This window comes from Trematomus bernacchii, unplaced genomic scaffold (assembly GCF_902827165.1).
Source record: "Trematomus bernacchii unplaced genomic scaffold, fTreBer1.1, whole genome shotgun sequence".
NCBI classification, from domain to species: domain Eukaryota; kingdom Metazoa; phylum Chordata; class Actinopteri; order Perciformes; family Nototheniidae; genus Trematomus; species Trematomus bernacchii.
Genome location: NW_022987840.1, coordinates 4342160 through 4360568, shown reverse-complemented (window position 1 = coordinate 4360568; position 18409 = coordinate 4342160). Strand labels below are relative to the sequence as shown.

At 41.4% G+C, this 18409-nt stretch overlaps 1 protein-coding gene across 3 annotated transcripts in view; it reads right to left on the bottom strand.

The window, feature by feature from the left end:
* Positions 1-1014: 1014 nt before the first annotated feature.
* LOC117500576 (inactive phospholipase C-like protein 2) overlaps positions 1015-18409 on the bottom strand; it is a 33137-nt gene continuing 15742 nt past the window's right edge. For all 3 annotated transcript variants that reach the window (XM_034153479.1, XM_034153480.1, XM_034153481.1), the window contains exons 3-7: positions 15048-17531; positions 13698-13901; positions 9687-9762; positions 4614-4723; positions 1015-2020 (exon numbers count right to left, since the gene is read on the bottom strand). In XM_034153479.1, the coding sequence (XP_034009370.1) occupies positions 1817-2020; positions 4614-4723; positions 9687-9762; positions 13698-13901; positions 15048-17531 (3078 nt within the window). In that variant the 3' untranslated portion in view covers positions 1015-1816. The remainder of the gene's footprint in view (positions 2021-4613; positions 4724-9686; positions 9763-13697; positions 13902-15047; positions 17532-18409) is intronic.

The window sequence follows — 18409 nt, the reverse complement described above, 5'->3', positions numbered from 1 at the left end:
CAGTACTACGGCTTCCACAGATTACATTTTTTTATGGATTTGTTGTCAAAGCACTTAATATATTCATTGCTATCGGGGTGTTAAGAGCATTCCATGGAATATAACAAAAAGTGTATCTCGAGCCGGTTTCTCAAACGTACCTACCCTACCTTTAAATGCCCATAAGGTTTTGAGTCCAATACACCCTTTTCTTGTGGAGGGAAAAGGAAGAAATCCTTTTAATTTTTATATAATACTTTATTGAACTTTTAGATGTAATTTCAAAGATGACATGTAGGGGAGCTCTAATCACACAGCTTCCATTGCCTCCTGTTAAAGCATCCCAAAATAAATGAGTTTAAGCCTGGCTACAAACTCTTAGTGGAGAGTCTGGGAGTGTCTACTACCAAGTCTCTGAACACACTAGTCATTTTACCTTAGCTGTGAGTGGTTATAAGCACTGAGAATTGCACTGTTTTTGCAAGGCTCATTTACACAGATGCCAATGTGTGCTAAAGTATGCATGTTAGCTAACTATGAACACATGCATATAGCACCAGAGCAACCCAAAAGCTACTTGTTTGGCTGCGCAGTTTGTTGATGCGATGCAAGCCACGCAATCCTTTCGTGAAATCCCCCCGTCGAAACATTTAAGCTCAAACTCTTTTAGCGATGTGAAATGGGAGGACCATGGCCAAAAATAAAGGCCGAATAATTAAACAGATAAAAGGCTGAAGTGAGTCCAAGTTATCATCACCCAGTCGTGGTTCCTCTTCATGCCGTTGCTGGTTGTTTTTGCACCACTAGCAGTTGAAGTTGAGGTCACTTTTCTTAAGTGACAACCCTCGTTATGTACACACAGATAAAATGTCTCCCTTTTCCACAGACAAGTTCATATATCTTTTATAAAATAAATCTTATATTCCCAAGTATACAATAATAAAATGATGCACTCTGCAGAAAAAAAGGGGAACAGGAAACTCTATATATACATATATGTGACTATTTTGGCAGACAGGACAATTGTAAACAGCTCTTTACTCTCATTCATCACGTTTACGTCCACTTTTTTCCTTTACTTCTTTCGCTCCATTTGTCCTTTTACATTCATATTTCCAAAAAATTGTGCTTTAAGAAATCTCTTATAATAATCCAAGAGCTCTTTTCTTTTTTGTTTCCTCGAGTAACACCCTGGTCCGTTGAGTAGAAGTGGACCGTCTCTGAACAGTAGGTCAAAGTCATGAATGGTCACGTAGCTGGTAGTTCATTCGCCTCCCCAGGAAATGTGATTCCGTGACAGCGAAATGAAGGGAAGGCAACGAACGCATGAATCAGGACTGAAGATGAAGACGTTTGTGAGTTTTATTCTGGGTAGACTTAAGATTTATGTCTGGCACTATGATCATCCTCAGCATTTCTCCAAGTGTCCCTTTCCACATGTTTGCTGGATGTTTTGGTATATATGATTTTGCACTTAATGGCTAGGCAGCATCACGTTTCACACTCTTCCAGCTTTCAGTACAGCTCCCTCACATATTAAGACGTAGAAATAATCACAGTCATTTTTCAAACCTGTCGAAACCTTCCGTGATCGGAACTTGGGAAGGATTTGTGTCCTGGGGTAGTTGTGGCATTTGATTGATGATTACAAGGCTGAGAAGTTACAGCTGTGCTTGTGATACAGGAATGTACACGATGGAATGTGGAAAAAACACTGTTGTGTGTAGAGCGATGACGCTGCAGAATGCTAACGGAGGGAGCAAGAGCTTTGGGTTTTGAGCTCAGGGGGCAGGAACAGGAGAAGTCTGTGAGCCAGGCAGAACAGGATTGTGGGTCTTCAGTTGTCCTCATCGGTGAGCTCCTCCTCCGCAGTGGCCTTCTCGGGAATGGCATCCATGCTGCGTCTGCCTCTGGACTCGGAGCCGGAGGAACCCCCCGCCGGAGCGCCTTTACTCAGGTTACAGGTGAGCGCAGAGTAGTGGATCTGCCGCAGGTTCTCCTGGACTTCACTCTGGGCGTGCTTCAGGAGGTCTGCCTGACCCTGGGGGGGGGGATTACAGATCAAAGAGTTACAGCAGCTTTTAAAATGGTGTCCCTTAAAATGTCAGTAGCTGCCCGTCCTGAGGATAGAAATGTCATAAAAGATTCCATATTAAACGTTCTATTTTAATTTTCATTGTGTTATTTTTAAGACATAATACTCTCTCTTCCAGTATGTACAGTATGTATTAACACCTTATTCTAAATGTTGGCAAAAGTCTGAATTAAATGCCGTCACATTAACGTTCAGGCCATAGCAGAACAAGGTAAATACAGAGAGAGGTAATGCTCATCTTAAGCACTCTAAATCTGTCAATAAACTCCTTTTATGCGAAAATCTGTTATCAATAAACCATAAAACACCATCAGTGAGCCTATTTTCTGAGGAGATTCTTCTCATTTTAGATTAGTCTATAATTGTTTTTCTCAAAAACAATTATAGAACTCTCACAACAATAATGGAATCAGCACTTTGCCTCCATATATTTACTTTTGATTTCTGCATAAATGAAATTCTGAATATCATGCAAAGTACTTAACCTGAAGCATCTAAGCAGATACAAATACAAAAGAGTCCAATAGTCTTATCACCCTATGCTTGTGCTCTGTTATTAGAAAAAAGGCAGGAGATTTTTGATCTGGAATTGATGTAACCTTATTATGGAATTCACAGGCAATTCATTTCTGAGTTTCACACCAGGTGCCAAAGTGTTGTGGATATTCCTGTCACACCTGCATGAAGCCATAATGAGATTGACACAATGGACACCTCGATCTGAGGCCCCGGCCCCACGGGAACGCATACGGCAAAACGCATAGGATTAACGCAAACGCAATCGCCAAAAAGCTTCCGTCCACACGCAATATACACCGGATAGTGTCTTCCCACACGAGACAGCTCCGTTTAGATCCAACCGCTGGAAAAGCTGCAGTACATATGCCGAGCCTGTACGTGGCGCTGTAACTTCCTCCACAAAAGCAGCAACTTCCTCCACAAAAGCAGTGAAGAAGAATGGTTGTCATGGCTGCACTTCTGTTTATTCTCTGCGGTGGGGGCCGAGGGAACCGGGCAGAGTTCCCTCAGAGTTTTTCAAAATTATAAAAGTGCCGGTCAAAGGTCTTCTTTGTTATTTATTGAGCTTTAAAACAAATGAATAACGACTCTATATAATGATATATAATAATAAAATATACGGAACCTCTCTTTTTCCTCCCTCTCTTCTGACAGCGTCAGTGTCTGTCTCATGCAGCAGCTGATCCAGTAATGAGTGACCCGACAGTAACAATAAACATATTTATAACTAGTTTAGGTAGTTTGAGAGGTAATTAAAATAGCTAAGGGTGATGATCTGACTTGAAGTGTGTGTTTTGCTCCCGCTGCATCACAGCGGGAGGAGCTGCGTGTCTCCGTCCTGTCAGATTAGACTTCACTCGCGTTTATGTCCATATCGAGATAAAGCTAAATAATCTGAATTCAGTGTGCAGTGTACTTTTGCGGGGGTGAGCAGCAGAGGTGGGGAGAGGAGGGGAGAGGTGGGGCTATTGCGTCGTCATTATCAGAAAATGATGACCGTATACTATAGAGGCTACCACACGGAGCCGTTGGACCCCCCAGAGCGCTCCGTTCCCAGATCTATCCACCTTTGGACCCGTTGTCGTTTGCAGGGTCTGTTTCTACCGTTCCGTTACGGCGTCGTGTGGCAAAAAGGGCTATACGCAAGAGAAATATGAGGATACAACCCGTTTTCGTTCCCGTGGGGCCGGGGCCTGAATCACAAAAAGCTAGGTGAACCCATCAGTGTAGTGTAGCTCATACATGAAAATGGTCTTTGAAATCTATTTGTATTGAGTTTAAAGCTTTGTTGGATAGCTGCCATTTTATAAGCTTCAAGACCTTCAGTCAATAACCTAATGTACTTTTAGTGTTCATGAAAAATCTCAAGTCTTTAAGTAGTACGCCTGCCAACAATAAGATCCATATAAGCAAAGCACCAGATTAAACATTGACAGAAAATGCAGCATCCACAAAGAATAACACGTACTTGCCTGACTCAACTCAATTGCCCGGGGACAAAGTATAAATTATAGCTGAGTTACTCGTGTGGTAATCTTAATTAACACGTGCAAATGCCATATATAAATATGCAGGAGGTCATTCATCAATAATTACCCCTTGTGTTGGCTGTGGAGGTTGAAACAATAGGTGTGGTGTTTCAGAGCGGCTTAGACTAGGGACTCACCAAACACCGGTCCAAAAAGAGTGGCATAATATTGCCTCCGGATATAAATAATTACATTATTCGTGAATTTGGTAATTTATCAGTAGGTTTTTTGTATTGCACTAATGTTTTGTTAAAAAATATTCATGGGTGCATGTGCGGAAGGAAAGCTTATATAAGTGATAATAAAAGCAACTTGCCTTATAAGTATACTTTAGACATTCATATTACACACTTGTGTTTACATTTAAAACCAACTTTTTGACGAAATGCCACATGTAGATAGATATATTGGGATTCAAAGAGAATGGCAGCTACTGTAGTAGCAGTACACAGGCTACACAAGGTTGGTGTCACCAGTGTTCATAATCTCACCTTCAGCACGGTGATGTTCCAGGTGAAGCTCTCCACCGCCTTGTGCAGCTTCCTGCCCTTCAGCCCCTCCTTCACAGCCAAGTCATGGAGGTTCTCGTGGAACTCCATCGCTGCGAGAAAAAGACAGATGAGAACGAGTCAGACTTTTTGTGGCGGTTTGTGAAACAGAAGAGCAGCTGCGAGGTGACTGAAGTCTGGGAGCTCTGACTGGGTGCTAGGCCTGTTGTCACTGTGAGGAAACACATTAGAGCTAAAGTCAGTGGCATTGCTGTCAATATTTCACAGTGTGCTGCTGCAGCAGAAGGGAAGAGTATGTGGAAGTACAGAATAGAGACCCTCTGGCTGTGGAGGAGGACTCCTCTCATTACTGTACGTCTGCAGGGTGATAAAGGATCGCAGGAGCTGCTGTGTGCATCTTAAATCTGACTGAAGTGCACATTTCTGAACAATTAAAGGAGGAAAGCTGAGGGTTGGATGCAAGATATGAAGGAATAAAACTGTGCAAGCACCTGCCATCGAAATGTTAATATCTTGTTAAGCAGCCCTTAGAAAAAGGCGGAGGAAGTGTGAAGTGACAGTTATTTGATAGCTAACTTGATAGTGCCTTACATCCTGTTTCTCTCGAGACTCCTATTTGCAACAGTGTTGCATTCATTTTCATGGCAGTGTTACTATTAACCAGGAACAGTTTGGTGAGCATGTGTGACCTCTGTCAGCAACACCTTGCTTCAACATCATAACTCTATATCCCAGGGTGAAATGTTATTGGATGGTAGGCAGAGTAGAACATCCCAGCGAGGTGTTGATGGGATTTTAAGGGACAGGAGTGAATTGGTAAAAAAAAAAAGAAGAAGAAAGAAAGCAAAAAGGCAAGATAAATCAAAGGCAGAGCACAAAAAGCCCAGTTGAAGGAAGCAGGGAGGCAGGATGAGAGGGAAGAGAAAGCCCCGGAAACGCAGAGAAAGGCAGAGGAGCGGTGCAGCGTAGGCAGACAGACATGACGTTCTTTCACTGTGGATTAGCATCAAGGCATCGAACAGAGGACGGATTTGTCTCCTGAGGAGCTTTCCCACCTCCTCTCTTCCCCTCTGCATGACTGAGTCTGAGTAAGGACATCTTTAATGTGGATATGGCCTTTGCAGTGCAGTGCTGACACTGCAGCAACAGGCAAACACAGCCTGTGAGGTAAATAAGCCAGAGAGATGGAGTTCCTGCTAGACACAGCAGCCCATCACTTTATAACGCTGGAAATTCCAAGCAAGAATGCCTACATTACCGCCCGAAGCGCTTATATCAGCTGGAGTGGGCCCTGGCCCCTGTTGGTGCTGTTACCATGGAAACGTGGCGTGCACACGACCCCCCCTCATGTGGAGTCGCCATTATAGGCGTGGGGTTGGGCTGCCTCGGAGCCTCTCAGCTGCGTGAATACAACCTCACACACCTGATACAAATCTACTGACACATCCATTATCTCCTGACATCACACGTGCTCTGTCCATTTCCTGTGTTCCTAACATGTCATTTCTGTCTTCATCTCAGGCTGCCATTCTGTAACTAAAGAGCTGCTGCTGCTGTGCACATGGACCATGACTGTGCTGAAGAAGGTGCACATCTTCCTCTATCACACACACACACACACACACACACACACACACACACACACACACACACACACACACACACACACACACACACACACACACACACACACACACACACACACACACACACACACACACACACACACACACACACACACACACACACACACACACACACACACACACACACACACACACACACACACACACACACACACACACACACACACGTTGCCTAGCAACATTTGATGGAGTCTGGCAGGCAAGAAAGAAAGAAATGGGGAAGCTCATTCTCAGCAAGCATTTCAGACGCTGATCTCTGAAGTAATGCTGCAAGATGACAACTGTACATAAAGGCAGCGCTCCCAGCATGAAACAACTACAGTATAAAGAAGAGGGTCAGAGGAGGGGGACCTGAGTTACCAGATATAGAATACTGAGGAGAAAGCCTACAATTGATCATTAAAAAATAACACCTATGGCTTTGTCCTAATGATTTTAATGATTAACTAATATGCTGGTTCTTTTTTCAATTAACCAATCATTTAGTCTATGAAATGTTTTTTCTTAATAGTGCTAAACCCAAAGACATTCAATTACAATGATAACAACGAATGGACTAAAGTAACACAATCGATCATGATGTGAAATAAATGATGCTCTGTTATTGACCATACAGTCTTTGTTATTGACATGGTCATTGAACATTTTCAAATCAACCATGTACACTGACCTGTATTTAATGATACAAAAATATCTAAATGCCACTTCTTATACATTTATGTGGTCTTCTAACATGAACCCGTTATATTTTTGAAAAGAGTGTTAACTGTTTCTTGTATTGACATTTTTATGATCACCTCTGTTTACTTTTAACACCCTATGGGTTTTGGATTTGCTACTTGTTAACCAGTTTATATTTGTCATGCTTACCATTTATATTTCTGTCCTTGTGTACATTTGGTTATCAAACATTATAATAGATATTTTATTGTTTGTATTTTGCTTTTAGCTGCGCTTTTTCTTCGTTATACTGCCACCACTGCACAATAATTTCCCTCGGTATAAATAAAGTTCTAAGTCCTTGGTCTCTCTTATCTTGTATCACTATCATACCGTATGTCACAGAAAGACAGGAAACCCTTACATTGAGAAGTGGAAACCAGCTAACCAACTAAAACAATAGATTATTAATCAAATTAGTTGTAAAATAGTCTCAGTTCTAATATTAACTATAATTTTAAGCACCATCCAGGAGGCGATGTGGCACAAAGCATTTCACCAATAAGAATGAAACAAAAAAGTTCAATCCACTTTGAAGGGGACTTTAACATATCTAACACAGTATTGGCCCTTTGCTTTGTTCTCTGCAGAATGTCACTGAAAAGCCACACCATTATCTTGCAGTTGGCATTTAAGAACATCTTCTGTACTGATCTTGTTAGTCTGCAGCAGGTGCAGCCCTCCATCTGCCTTGAATGCTAATTGGGACATAAAGTGAAAGTCAGGGGTGGGAAGTGACATCCATCTTTAAGCAGCGAACACCTGACTGTGATCCCTGACTCTGCCTTCATGTCGGTCAATTTTCTGAGGGGAACACACGACCCATCTGAGCTCAAGTGATGGGTTATTCACAACTTTAAAAAGCTGCTTCTGCTGAATGTTCCACTTGCTGTAGAGAGGGAATTGGATTTGCACTGACCCAGTTCGACACAACAGACAAACAGGAAACCATGATTGCACTGAAATACCAACAAACAAGAGCGCACACACACAAACACATACAAATGGTGTCTGTTGGGTTGGAAAATATATCAATGAACAAGTTCATCAGTTGTGTCCCAGTTTGCAATTGTTGTTGACGGTTCTGCTCCTGATATTATATAATTGTATATAAATGGTGCTTTGAGACCAAAACCCCACAATGCTTCCGTGGACTATTTTTTTTACAAAAAGGAATAATTCCCTTTGACAAGATGTTTATCAATCGGGGCTAGGACTCATTGTGTAGAACTACTCTTACATAAAATCCTGTTGTCATCAACTCATTAAACGACTGTCATCTGACCTCAAACAGGACTTTACTGACAATGAAATGCCATTTTGTGGAGATAAGGAGGAAGGATGTAGAAAAATACGACAATGTCTGGCAGACCTTTCCTTAAGGCTTGAATACTATTTTAAGAGTGACTCATATTAACAGGCAGCACAACAGGTGACAATAACTACATGCGCATGTGCTCTATAAATCAAACAATGTGTAATATTTACATGTTGTGCCAACACAGCAGGTTGTCGTTAAAATAGAATGTGAATAATGCTGACAAAGGCTGTTAAGATGAACATGGGGAGTATTGTAGGACTAAAGTACAAGGCACTTATTTCATACATAAGCCATTTTAAACCCATGCTAAAACCAAATCTAAACCAAAAAGAATATGGTTGAAATATGAGTCCCAGTGACACAGATGTGAGCAGAGATTTTAGGGATCTTTCCGATGCCAGTAAGCCCAACATCACAGAATCTTTTCCCCAAACCACTGGCTGGTAATTGTTACGGGCTGGGAGGTGGTCGAAATGAAAACACCAAGGAAAAAACAGCACAAAGCCTTTGATCATTGCATTGGTTAAAAGACACAGTCCTCCTCTCTGATGTGCCAGGACAATAGAATTTGAATATTTTAGAAATCCATCCGGCTGGAAACCAATAAAGCAGAGCCGCGGTAATGATGGTCCGTCTCTCCCCCGCTCCACCCTCACTTAGCTTTTCTAGCCGGCTCACTCAGGGATAAATTAGATTTCAAAACTACTAAGATGGAATTCAAGGCCAGACAGTGCTGCATTAAAAATTCAATTAATGTCAAAAAAGAAATTCTTCTCATTAACAGGTTCAGACAGCAAAGCCTGTTACATAGTAAACATTTTGCAAAATAAAGACTGCCCTCCAGAAGTATCCGTAATTTGACAGCATCATATGCTAATGTTTCTTAAGACTGTGTGCATCTTTTTTTTTAATCCAGCAGTGCCTCCACTGATGAGCTGCCAATCTTACTCCGGATGCATGGAGTACATTTGGTTACAATCGGCTAGAATGCTAGGTCTGCATGAACACATACACTTTGGGCCTCACTATAACTGAGAAGAGTAGATGTACTGCCATCTGCTCGCCTCACACACATCTCTGAACCTTAAACCAACCCTGTAATTAGAATACAGCACAGACGCTGGTATTGGTGTGAATTAAACACCTCTGTCCAAACCGCAGCTTTTCAAAGGGAAGCAGTGACAGGATCAGGTTCTTGAACCTGATTCAAATGGTAATTCCACACTTATGCAAATAAGCAAAATCAGTTCTGTCGGATACCATTGAGTGATCTGTGTGGTGTGGCTTCAGAGAGATGGTGGGGCCAGTGGGCAATATTCAGGAGTGGTCTAATGTCAAAGGAGAACAACATCTAAAGACGTTTCTTACCTGCTTTTTGGGTTTGTAGAATTCTCTCATACAACCCTTCAAAACTCTCCAGCAGAGTCTTGCTGGTCTGGATCACCTGAAAGGAGACAAGATATATTGTTTTGATTTGCCATTTATTTCAACATCAGAAAAAACTGGCATCCCACAAGACAGCAGGGAGCAGTCTCCGTCTGGTGGCCGGGTGTTCCTCTCCAGGGAGGGCTCAGGGAAACAAGCTGTTATTACGGGCACGTCAGTGGGCGGGGTCGCTGAATTGCATTTTTTAAAACCAAAATTAGAGGGATGGAGACACAAGCGATTAGGGTGTTTTTCAAAAGTCACTTCTTTTTTCAACTCTTGTCTGGTTTTCCGGAGATATGAACTTCATTTACAGGGACACTTAAAAATTAACCCTTTAATAGAAAAGGCAGATAATCAAGGTCATATGAAGAGAAGATGTAAACGTAACCTTGAGTCATTTTGAAGCAGGACTCCGCCGTGTTATTTGTGAAATTGCAGCTTTGAAAGATGCAAAGCTTAGCTCCTGTGGCGTTATGCCCAGCTTTAATTGAGTACACAAACTCTGCTGACCTGCAGCCTGTTAAAAAGACTCGAAGACTTTGGGAATTCATTTCCATATTAAATGCCAATAATGCACCTGCCCCGCACAACAGCACAGCAGTGTTTCACCAGGTCAATGAGGCATATGTAGCGTGTCACAGTCAGAGGTAAATAATTGTAAGGTATATAGGGAGTCTGACGGATCTTTCTATCTTAAAAAATTAATGTTTTCATCCAACAGACATGATTTATGTACCCCAATGTTGCTTTGCTTTTTATGTTATGTTGTGCATGTTGGGCACTGGGGTCTCTGTGTATGCAGGACTGCTGTAATTTACCTGTACTTGTACACTTCCTAAGTGACTTAAGTGCACATTGTGGTCATGTCACAAAGCCAGGCAGCCCTGCTCTGCTGCCAAGACAGAAAGCAAGAAGGGATAGAAAACAATGTTTTTATTAGAGCTGAGTATAACAGAGTCTCTCGGGGAAAAAAGAGCAGTGACCAACATCATGCCCCTGAGATCCATCTCTGGAGCAAGGAAATAAAGAAAGTGGAGTGATAGAGGGGGGTGTCAGGAACAGAAGAAAGGTGGAATATTATTTTAGAAACAAAAATGAACATGTTTTATTTAGAAACCCCCTCATTTTAATCCTTTAGACAATTTAGTTTAGATAACCACCTGGTGATACATCAGTTTTGTTATTATTTTAGAAATCCAATAAAAAGACTGATACAACAATTCATTGAGCATACCCTAATATAGCTCAGTTCTCATTGCCAAAGAGCTCCATTGGGATCAAAAAACTATTAAAAACTCATACATGAGCCACAGTGTTGCACTGGTTTACATGTTCCTTCATTACTGTCAATGTTGGCACTGTGGTTTATTTTGAGTCAATCCCACACATTCTATCCTGCTGCTGGAGATAATAAGCACCAAACACACGCACTAGCTATTCCTATTAGAAAAGTACAAAGCACGGCTGTTTAAATGAATTACTGAGCCTTTTAAAAAAAGTGTCCAAAGCCTGGATAAGGAAATCAAAAAGTACCACACTGTGGTTTGAGTTGTTTTAATAGATTTGTTGAAAACTAGAATCATGCTAGACTCTCAACATTTAATAGCACATTGGAAGGGAAACAGTTAATCTGCCACTGAGGCTTTTAATACTGATCTGATACAATTCAATTTTTGTGCTTTCAAATGTTTCTGTAGTTAGTTCATATGATAACCTCTACCTTTATATTAATATGACCAAAATAAACAAGCAGCTTTCTTTTGGCATTATCACATGTATTCCATCCCATTATCATGTTCTGTAGGGAGAACAGAGTTTCTAAAACCCATGTAGTAAATCACCATGTTCTGCTGAAAGCAGTACTGACTTCATTATTCTGGCAGTTTTGTGTCACTCCGCAGCTGCAGTTGCGGCACTTAGAGCTGTCGCACATGCTGTGATTACTTCCCCCATCGGAGAAGAAATTACCATCTTGGTGTCAGAGACAGAATCACAGAAGTATTTAAAGACCCGGTCTAAAGGTAGGCGGGTGGACTGTGCCCCATCTGCACACTAAAGACCATCTTCTGTAAGTGCTACAGTATGTTTACTTCTATTATTATTTGTATGTCTTCCCACATTTTGCATATGCAAATGGTCATTTGATATAAAAGGTGATGTAAGCTTAACAGTCGCATTATGCAAATGATGATAACGTTTTAAAGTTTTAATATATCCAAGCTTCATAGAAATTATTATATCTGCTTCCTTTCAGACAAAACAAAGACTAACATACGGGCTTCGTATTCCCTCGGTTCAGTTTTTCAGAGACAGTGCATGCGCAACTCATCTCTATTTACAGGCTGTGCCCTCAGTTCATCTGCTGCGAACAAAAACAGAAATCAGAGCATATTATCTAAGACCACAAGCTGGCATCATGCCGATATCTCTCACTTTTTTTCCTCAGCACACAAATGAGCAGGGATTGAGACCTAGATTCTATTTTTGCCAACTAGGAAGTGAAAGCCTGGGTACTCCCAGTGGTGGGTTTTGACACAGAGCCTGGATTTCTAATTGCACTGTTCCATACATTATTTGCAACTCTTTGGCTCTGTTCCTTGGATCATGCCTCTGTATTCTCACCCCCCCTGCAGATGTGCACCTTTCTGCTCCGTCTCCTCAGGCACTCTGCTTACGGTCAAGGCGTGCAGTTTCACATCAATTAAGCGCTTGTTTTAATTTATTTGACTTTGTTCCCCAAACACTCGTCATTTTCTCCTTTCTTCCCTCTAACTTAATTTTCCTGGCACTCTTTCCATCAGCCCCAATTAACTAGCCCTCTACTCTCAAGTCTGAGTCCAGCAGAGGGGTTACTTTAATATGTCCGCGTCAGCATCATGCACATTATCAGATATTTATCTCTGAGTCCAACGGGGTGTGCCATAAGAAATAACACAGTTGGGGGCAGATAGCACTTTATCCATGCATTACAATGTAACATATATGGGACATTTCTATCAACTCTTTTCACTTTTGTTACACAGATGTGCACATGTTGTAATTAGTAAGGGAGAATTTGTCCCACTGGCAACTTAAGTTTATTATTTATACTATAAAAACAGGAATACAAAAAAGTAAATGTGTGAGATTGTAAAATACACTGAACACACATGGCAACACGTCACAATAGGCTATAAAACTAAATAGCATCTCTTAGGGTTTACAATTACAGAACTATATACACTTTTTTCAATGAGAGGAGTTTTTCAATTAGTTCCACCTTCATTGAATTTAAACATTTGAAGCCCCACTCTGAACTCACACTTGGAGCTTAGGTTCCACATTATGTGCATCAATCTGCAATCTACATCAATGTACTTGTGTTGCCGAGGGAACTGCACACTGGCCCTGGTATATTGACGGTTCAGTACCAATAAACACTAAACCAGGGTTTAATAAATATTCTCAGGGCATAATGTTACAGCCAAAAAGATGGAGATACATCTCATTAAATATTGTTTTGTTACTGAATGCAAAATTAATCCAAGGAGTTCACTTGTTGCTCTACTTATGCCACTGCGTTTTTCCAGGGCATATAAGCCTTGTGCTTGAAATAATGATGTGAAGTCTCTAATAATGTGCTGAAAATCAATGTTAAAGAACAGGATGTGTTCAGGGAAATGGTGCTGTCTTGGCATAGCCTCAATTGCAGGTTGCATAACTTGTGAACATTGATTGTATGACTTAACAGAGCACCAACCACGTTACCTAACCATCTCTGTATGCCCCGCCATTAGGGCCAGGAAAGACAAGGCATTGATCTAATTGAAGATGAAACTTTGGTTAAGTTTTTCTTTTCTTTAAATATCAACCACAAAAGCTTATTTTTGGGAATAAATCCATTAACAAAACTTCCGCATACTTCTTCCCCCTTATACACTTTAAGAACAATTTTGCCAGACAACTACTCACCATATCATAGGTAGTGACAACTTTTTTGAGAACCTCAGGTAGCAGACCTTGGGGCTCCAAGTTGGGGTACTGTTCAGCGAGGTTGAACAACAGAAGGGGGCTGTTGTCAGTTCCAGTGAGTCGAGGGGAAAGGGCCAAGATGCACTGCTTCAGGTTAGCCACCGCTGAAAGGCCGCACAGCTCTTTAAAGGACACTATGGCATTCTGCACAAAGAAGAGAACAATGACTGGCTTGTATGCCTTTATAGTGATTAATACTGGCATGCCAAGCAACACATATTTCTTATGACATAACTTTAAGTTAAGGTAAGGAATTCATATTCTGCATTGTTCAAATCTGGTATTGATCTGTGTTAAATGTGTAACCCAAGAGTAGTCAGAGGTAGTGGCTGCAAGCTCACTCATTACCTGTGAGAACTTTTATTTTGGCACTTAAGTAAGTTACTCATAAACACTCAATCCTTTTGGACTGACACCAGTATCACACGGAAGTCCCAACCTTCCTGTGAAAGCACACATTTAAATCCTACATAAACAACCGGAGGGACCAACTGGGACAGTAATGTGTTATAGCCTCAAGGCCAGTGGCTTGTTATGACACAATGACTGCAATATAAACAGGGCTACTAAAAATAAATACTAATACAATGCCTGAAGAAACACAACATGGGACCAACCACAGAGTGTTGTGATACTCCAGTAGTGCATTTTCAGTACAGGTTATTTCAAACAGACTTCAAATGCTAATTCAAGACAACAAATATGACATACATGTGACCATGAAAAAGAGAAAATTACACTGTTTTCAGGATCCCTGTGTTGGCAAAGAAAGACAAGAAAAAAATGATTGGGATGATATTAGTTAAGATCGGGAGCTATTCAAAAAACAGAAGGCGCTTTATTAAAAACATATCACCAGCTTGCTGAAGGCCATGATCAGCAGTTGTTGTATTAAAAGAGATTTTAACGTCATAAAAGAATCTACAATTCAAAAAGGAAAATCATCAAGGTCCCTCAACTTTCTTCCCACATTTGTTTTTACTATTGGCTAAGACATAAGGAATATATTACATCTGAGTTAGTCAAGCTTGGTGTTTTTTTGTTTTTCTTTCCATGGTGGGTTCCTTTTTTAGATGCTCAAGACTTTTTGTCGTAGATCTGGTTATAATCTATTCTTGGGTTGGGGTTACATTTTCTTCAGCCTACAAGTCTACCCTTCACTATAAGAAACAATCCCATGCTGGAAGATGGACGAAGAATTCACAATGATACTGTTAAATCACTGGTGCCACATCAAAGGAGACTATTGCATATAATAAGCATTCAATGGAGTTTCCTTTAATTTCTTACCTGCATGTTTTCTCTGAGATCTGTTGCCTCCCTCAGAGGCAGCAGGACTGTTTTGAAGACATCATCCAGAGCCTTGATCAACAGCACTCTCATGTTAGCATACTCTCTACTCTTCTTGCCTTTTCGTACAGACAGTCCCCTTTTGTGTGGTTTGCCGCCTCCTCTTCGATTGGTTATGGCCACATGAACAAACAACAAGGTATGTTGCAAAACCTCCCCTGTCAGAGATTGCAGCGGGACATGGCGAAAACCTGGCTGGAGACACTCAAAGGGGATGGTGTATTGGCCGATGAATTCATCACCAATATAGTCGTCATCTAGCACCACAAAGCGCACCATTGCAAGCTCAGGGAGATTTATCTGAAACTCAAAGCTTTCATCAAACAGAGGGTTGTCCCCATTCTGATTGACCGTTTTAGTCCTTTGTTCGGCACAATCAGCAGGAATGCCGTGTATTTCCACATACACATAGGGGTCTACTACATCTCCTTTGGCACCTGAGCCTTTGGGTTTGGGGAAGTTTTGTCCACTGATGATCTTGATGTGTAAGAGCTGTGGAGAAACACCAGGCACTGAATCTTTAGTGTTGGCACTAAAATATGAAACATGCTCCCTCATGATGGCGGGACGCAGCACATAGCCACAGTTCCCATTCTGACGGAACCAGCCGATGTTTAAATCCATCATCAGGCCAGGAGTCTGGTAGTTCATTGCCACAATCTGGCAACCACACTTCCAGAAATCCTGTGGATTCATGTTGCTGGAGTCAATCCGCATTGGGCTAGGGTAAACTCGTGCAAGATACTTCTTGTTGTAGTTTACAAAGTCGCCAGGGAGGTCACTGGCGCAGCGACTGGCAAAAACTTCATTGAAAGAGCAAAGCTCCCATTGCTTCTGGTTCTGGAAAGATGTTGGGAAGTCCTTGAACTCCACAGACTTACACAAGGTCACCAGATCAGAGAGGTCTTTTGACAGCTGGAAGTTTTTGGGTGCAATAGTCTGTTGTTCTGCAGACTCGATGCTTATTCTTTGAGACATCTCTGCCCCCTCGTCCTCGTCTGTGACCTCACCTTCTGAAGCAGTGCAGTTTGTGCTCAGTTTTTTACCCTTCAGCAGGATCTTTCCCTTCAGTTCCGATGGAGAGGGAAGGTAACAGTCCTCAGGTTTTGGAGGGTCTATGTGGATCTTGTCACCAAGAATCTTCTTTAGGTGCTGAAACATGACTCTCTGCTGCTTTAAGGAGCAATGGTTTTCTAAACACAGTAGCAGTGGAAACTCAGACGCAACAAAGGCATACTTGTTGATGACGTCAACGACACTGCGAAAAACTATCTGTGACGTCATTGTGTGACCAGTGTAAATAACAGGTTCATTATCAGGCCCATCCCACACATCCAGCTCTACACTGCGGCAGCCCATCTTGAGGGCACGGATATACCCTGTCACATCAGAAGGACCTCTGAACTGGTCTTCTATCAGATATGTGTTGTGGGATGCATTAATGTAATAGTGGGACAAAGGCTGTTTCATGTCTTGGCACACTGTTTTTTGTTCAGGGTCAAATATATGGCACTCTGGAGACATAAGATAGTTGGTGAACCCATCAAGAGAAAGCCAACCCTTGAGCTGGCCCTCTTTGGACGGTTCATATTTCTGAATGACCTCTAAGCTTGTGTCTTCACTGACTTGTGCCATACCCTGCTCAGCCTCCAGAAATATCATTAGGTCCTTGGTATCCAGAAATTCTTTGTTACTAGAGAACTGAACAAAGAGAAAATAAATGTCTGGTCTGGTGCAAAGATCATGAAAGACCTCAATGAACTCGTCTTTTGTCACATCAGAACCTGCTTTGTCCTTAGCTTTCTGAAGCTCCTTGAACTTCAGTTCTATTTTCAAATTTTTAAGGCCCGGGTTTAAGTTTTTGACTAACTGCACAGCAGCACATATATTTATGTGTTTGCTGTTGTTACTGCCTGCCTCATCAAAAAGTTCACCTAGCCAAGATGAGCGCATGTTGTTCTGAACGCTCTCTATCATATTTAAGGTGTGTTTCCCATAGGAGATCAGGTACCTTAGCCCTGTAACCCAAATGTTGGCTACATCTGCAGTGTTTGCCACCAAGTCCAGTGACTCATAGTTCTCCCCAAAAATAATTGAGAAGGCACAGTCCTCTGAAATCTGATCATAGGTTCCATTAGTTCTAAAAGTGTCAGTATTTTTTCCTGTTCGCACTTCCTTGATGGATTTTACATCAATTTTGGCCTTTTCTGATTCTTTCTTCGAGGGCTCCCATCTCAAAGACTGCATGTCGGCATCAAGGAGAAAGTAGCGGTGGTAGATGCGGGAATTGGATCGCACTTTCTTTAGCTCAGAGCCATCCACCATTGCATTGATGCAGTCGCTAGCACTGCTAATTTTCTTCTCTGTGGGCATGCTGCTGAACGATACAGTCTTCTTTCTTTCTTTACGCTGTCTTGAGCCATCCTGCAGAGAAACAGAACAAAGTGCATAAATAAAAAGCCATCTGTAGATACTGAATGATAAAACAGAATATCAATTTAAAAGACAAGCACTACTAACAAGAAAAACATTGAGTAAAAACCTAGAAACCTAGTATTTTATATTCCAAAGTAAAGAAATATAATGCATATCTGTTCAACTGTATGGAGGCTTATACATTTTGCTTGCTTAAAACTTAAAGGGGACCTATCATGCAAAATGCACTTTTGTACGTCTTTTATACATGAATATGTGTCCCCGGTGTTCCAGGGAACTCACCAAGTGTCAGAAAACACAACCCTCTCTATTTTCCTCCATACCCAAATTTCTAAAAAAGGGGCTGCAACGGATCTGATAAAAACTGATCCAGATTTGAACACTGTCCTGATGTCAGGACGGTGGCGCTACGGCTATTGGGCCAACTCCACCAATCAGGAGGAGACAGCCACGGCTATTGCCGTTCGAAAGCGCTGGAGACGCTGTAGTACATATGCCAGGCCTCTAGATGGTGCTGTTCTCACTGAATCTGCCCTTGCAAAAACAGAGCAACATTTTTTCAAATTGAGCAAAATGAGGCATGGCTAAAATGCATGATCTGTTTGGTATTTTGAAAAAAAAAAAGTATAAATATGCCTTACATAGGTATGGTCCTACACTATATTATTCAAATATAGCATGATAGGTCCACTTTAACAGAATGAAGAAGACTTTTTTCCCAAAAGTGCTTTGTTTCTTAAAAATCAATCAAGTCTATAAAGAGTAAAAATGTGATGAACATTTACAATTAACATGAATGTTTTTTGTTATGGTCAAACGCATACCAAAGGTGGAATGTGCTTTATAACTAGTATGTACATTTACTC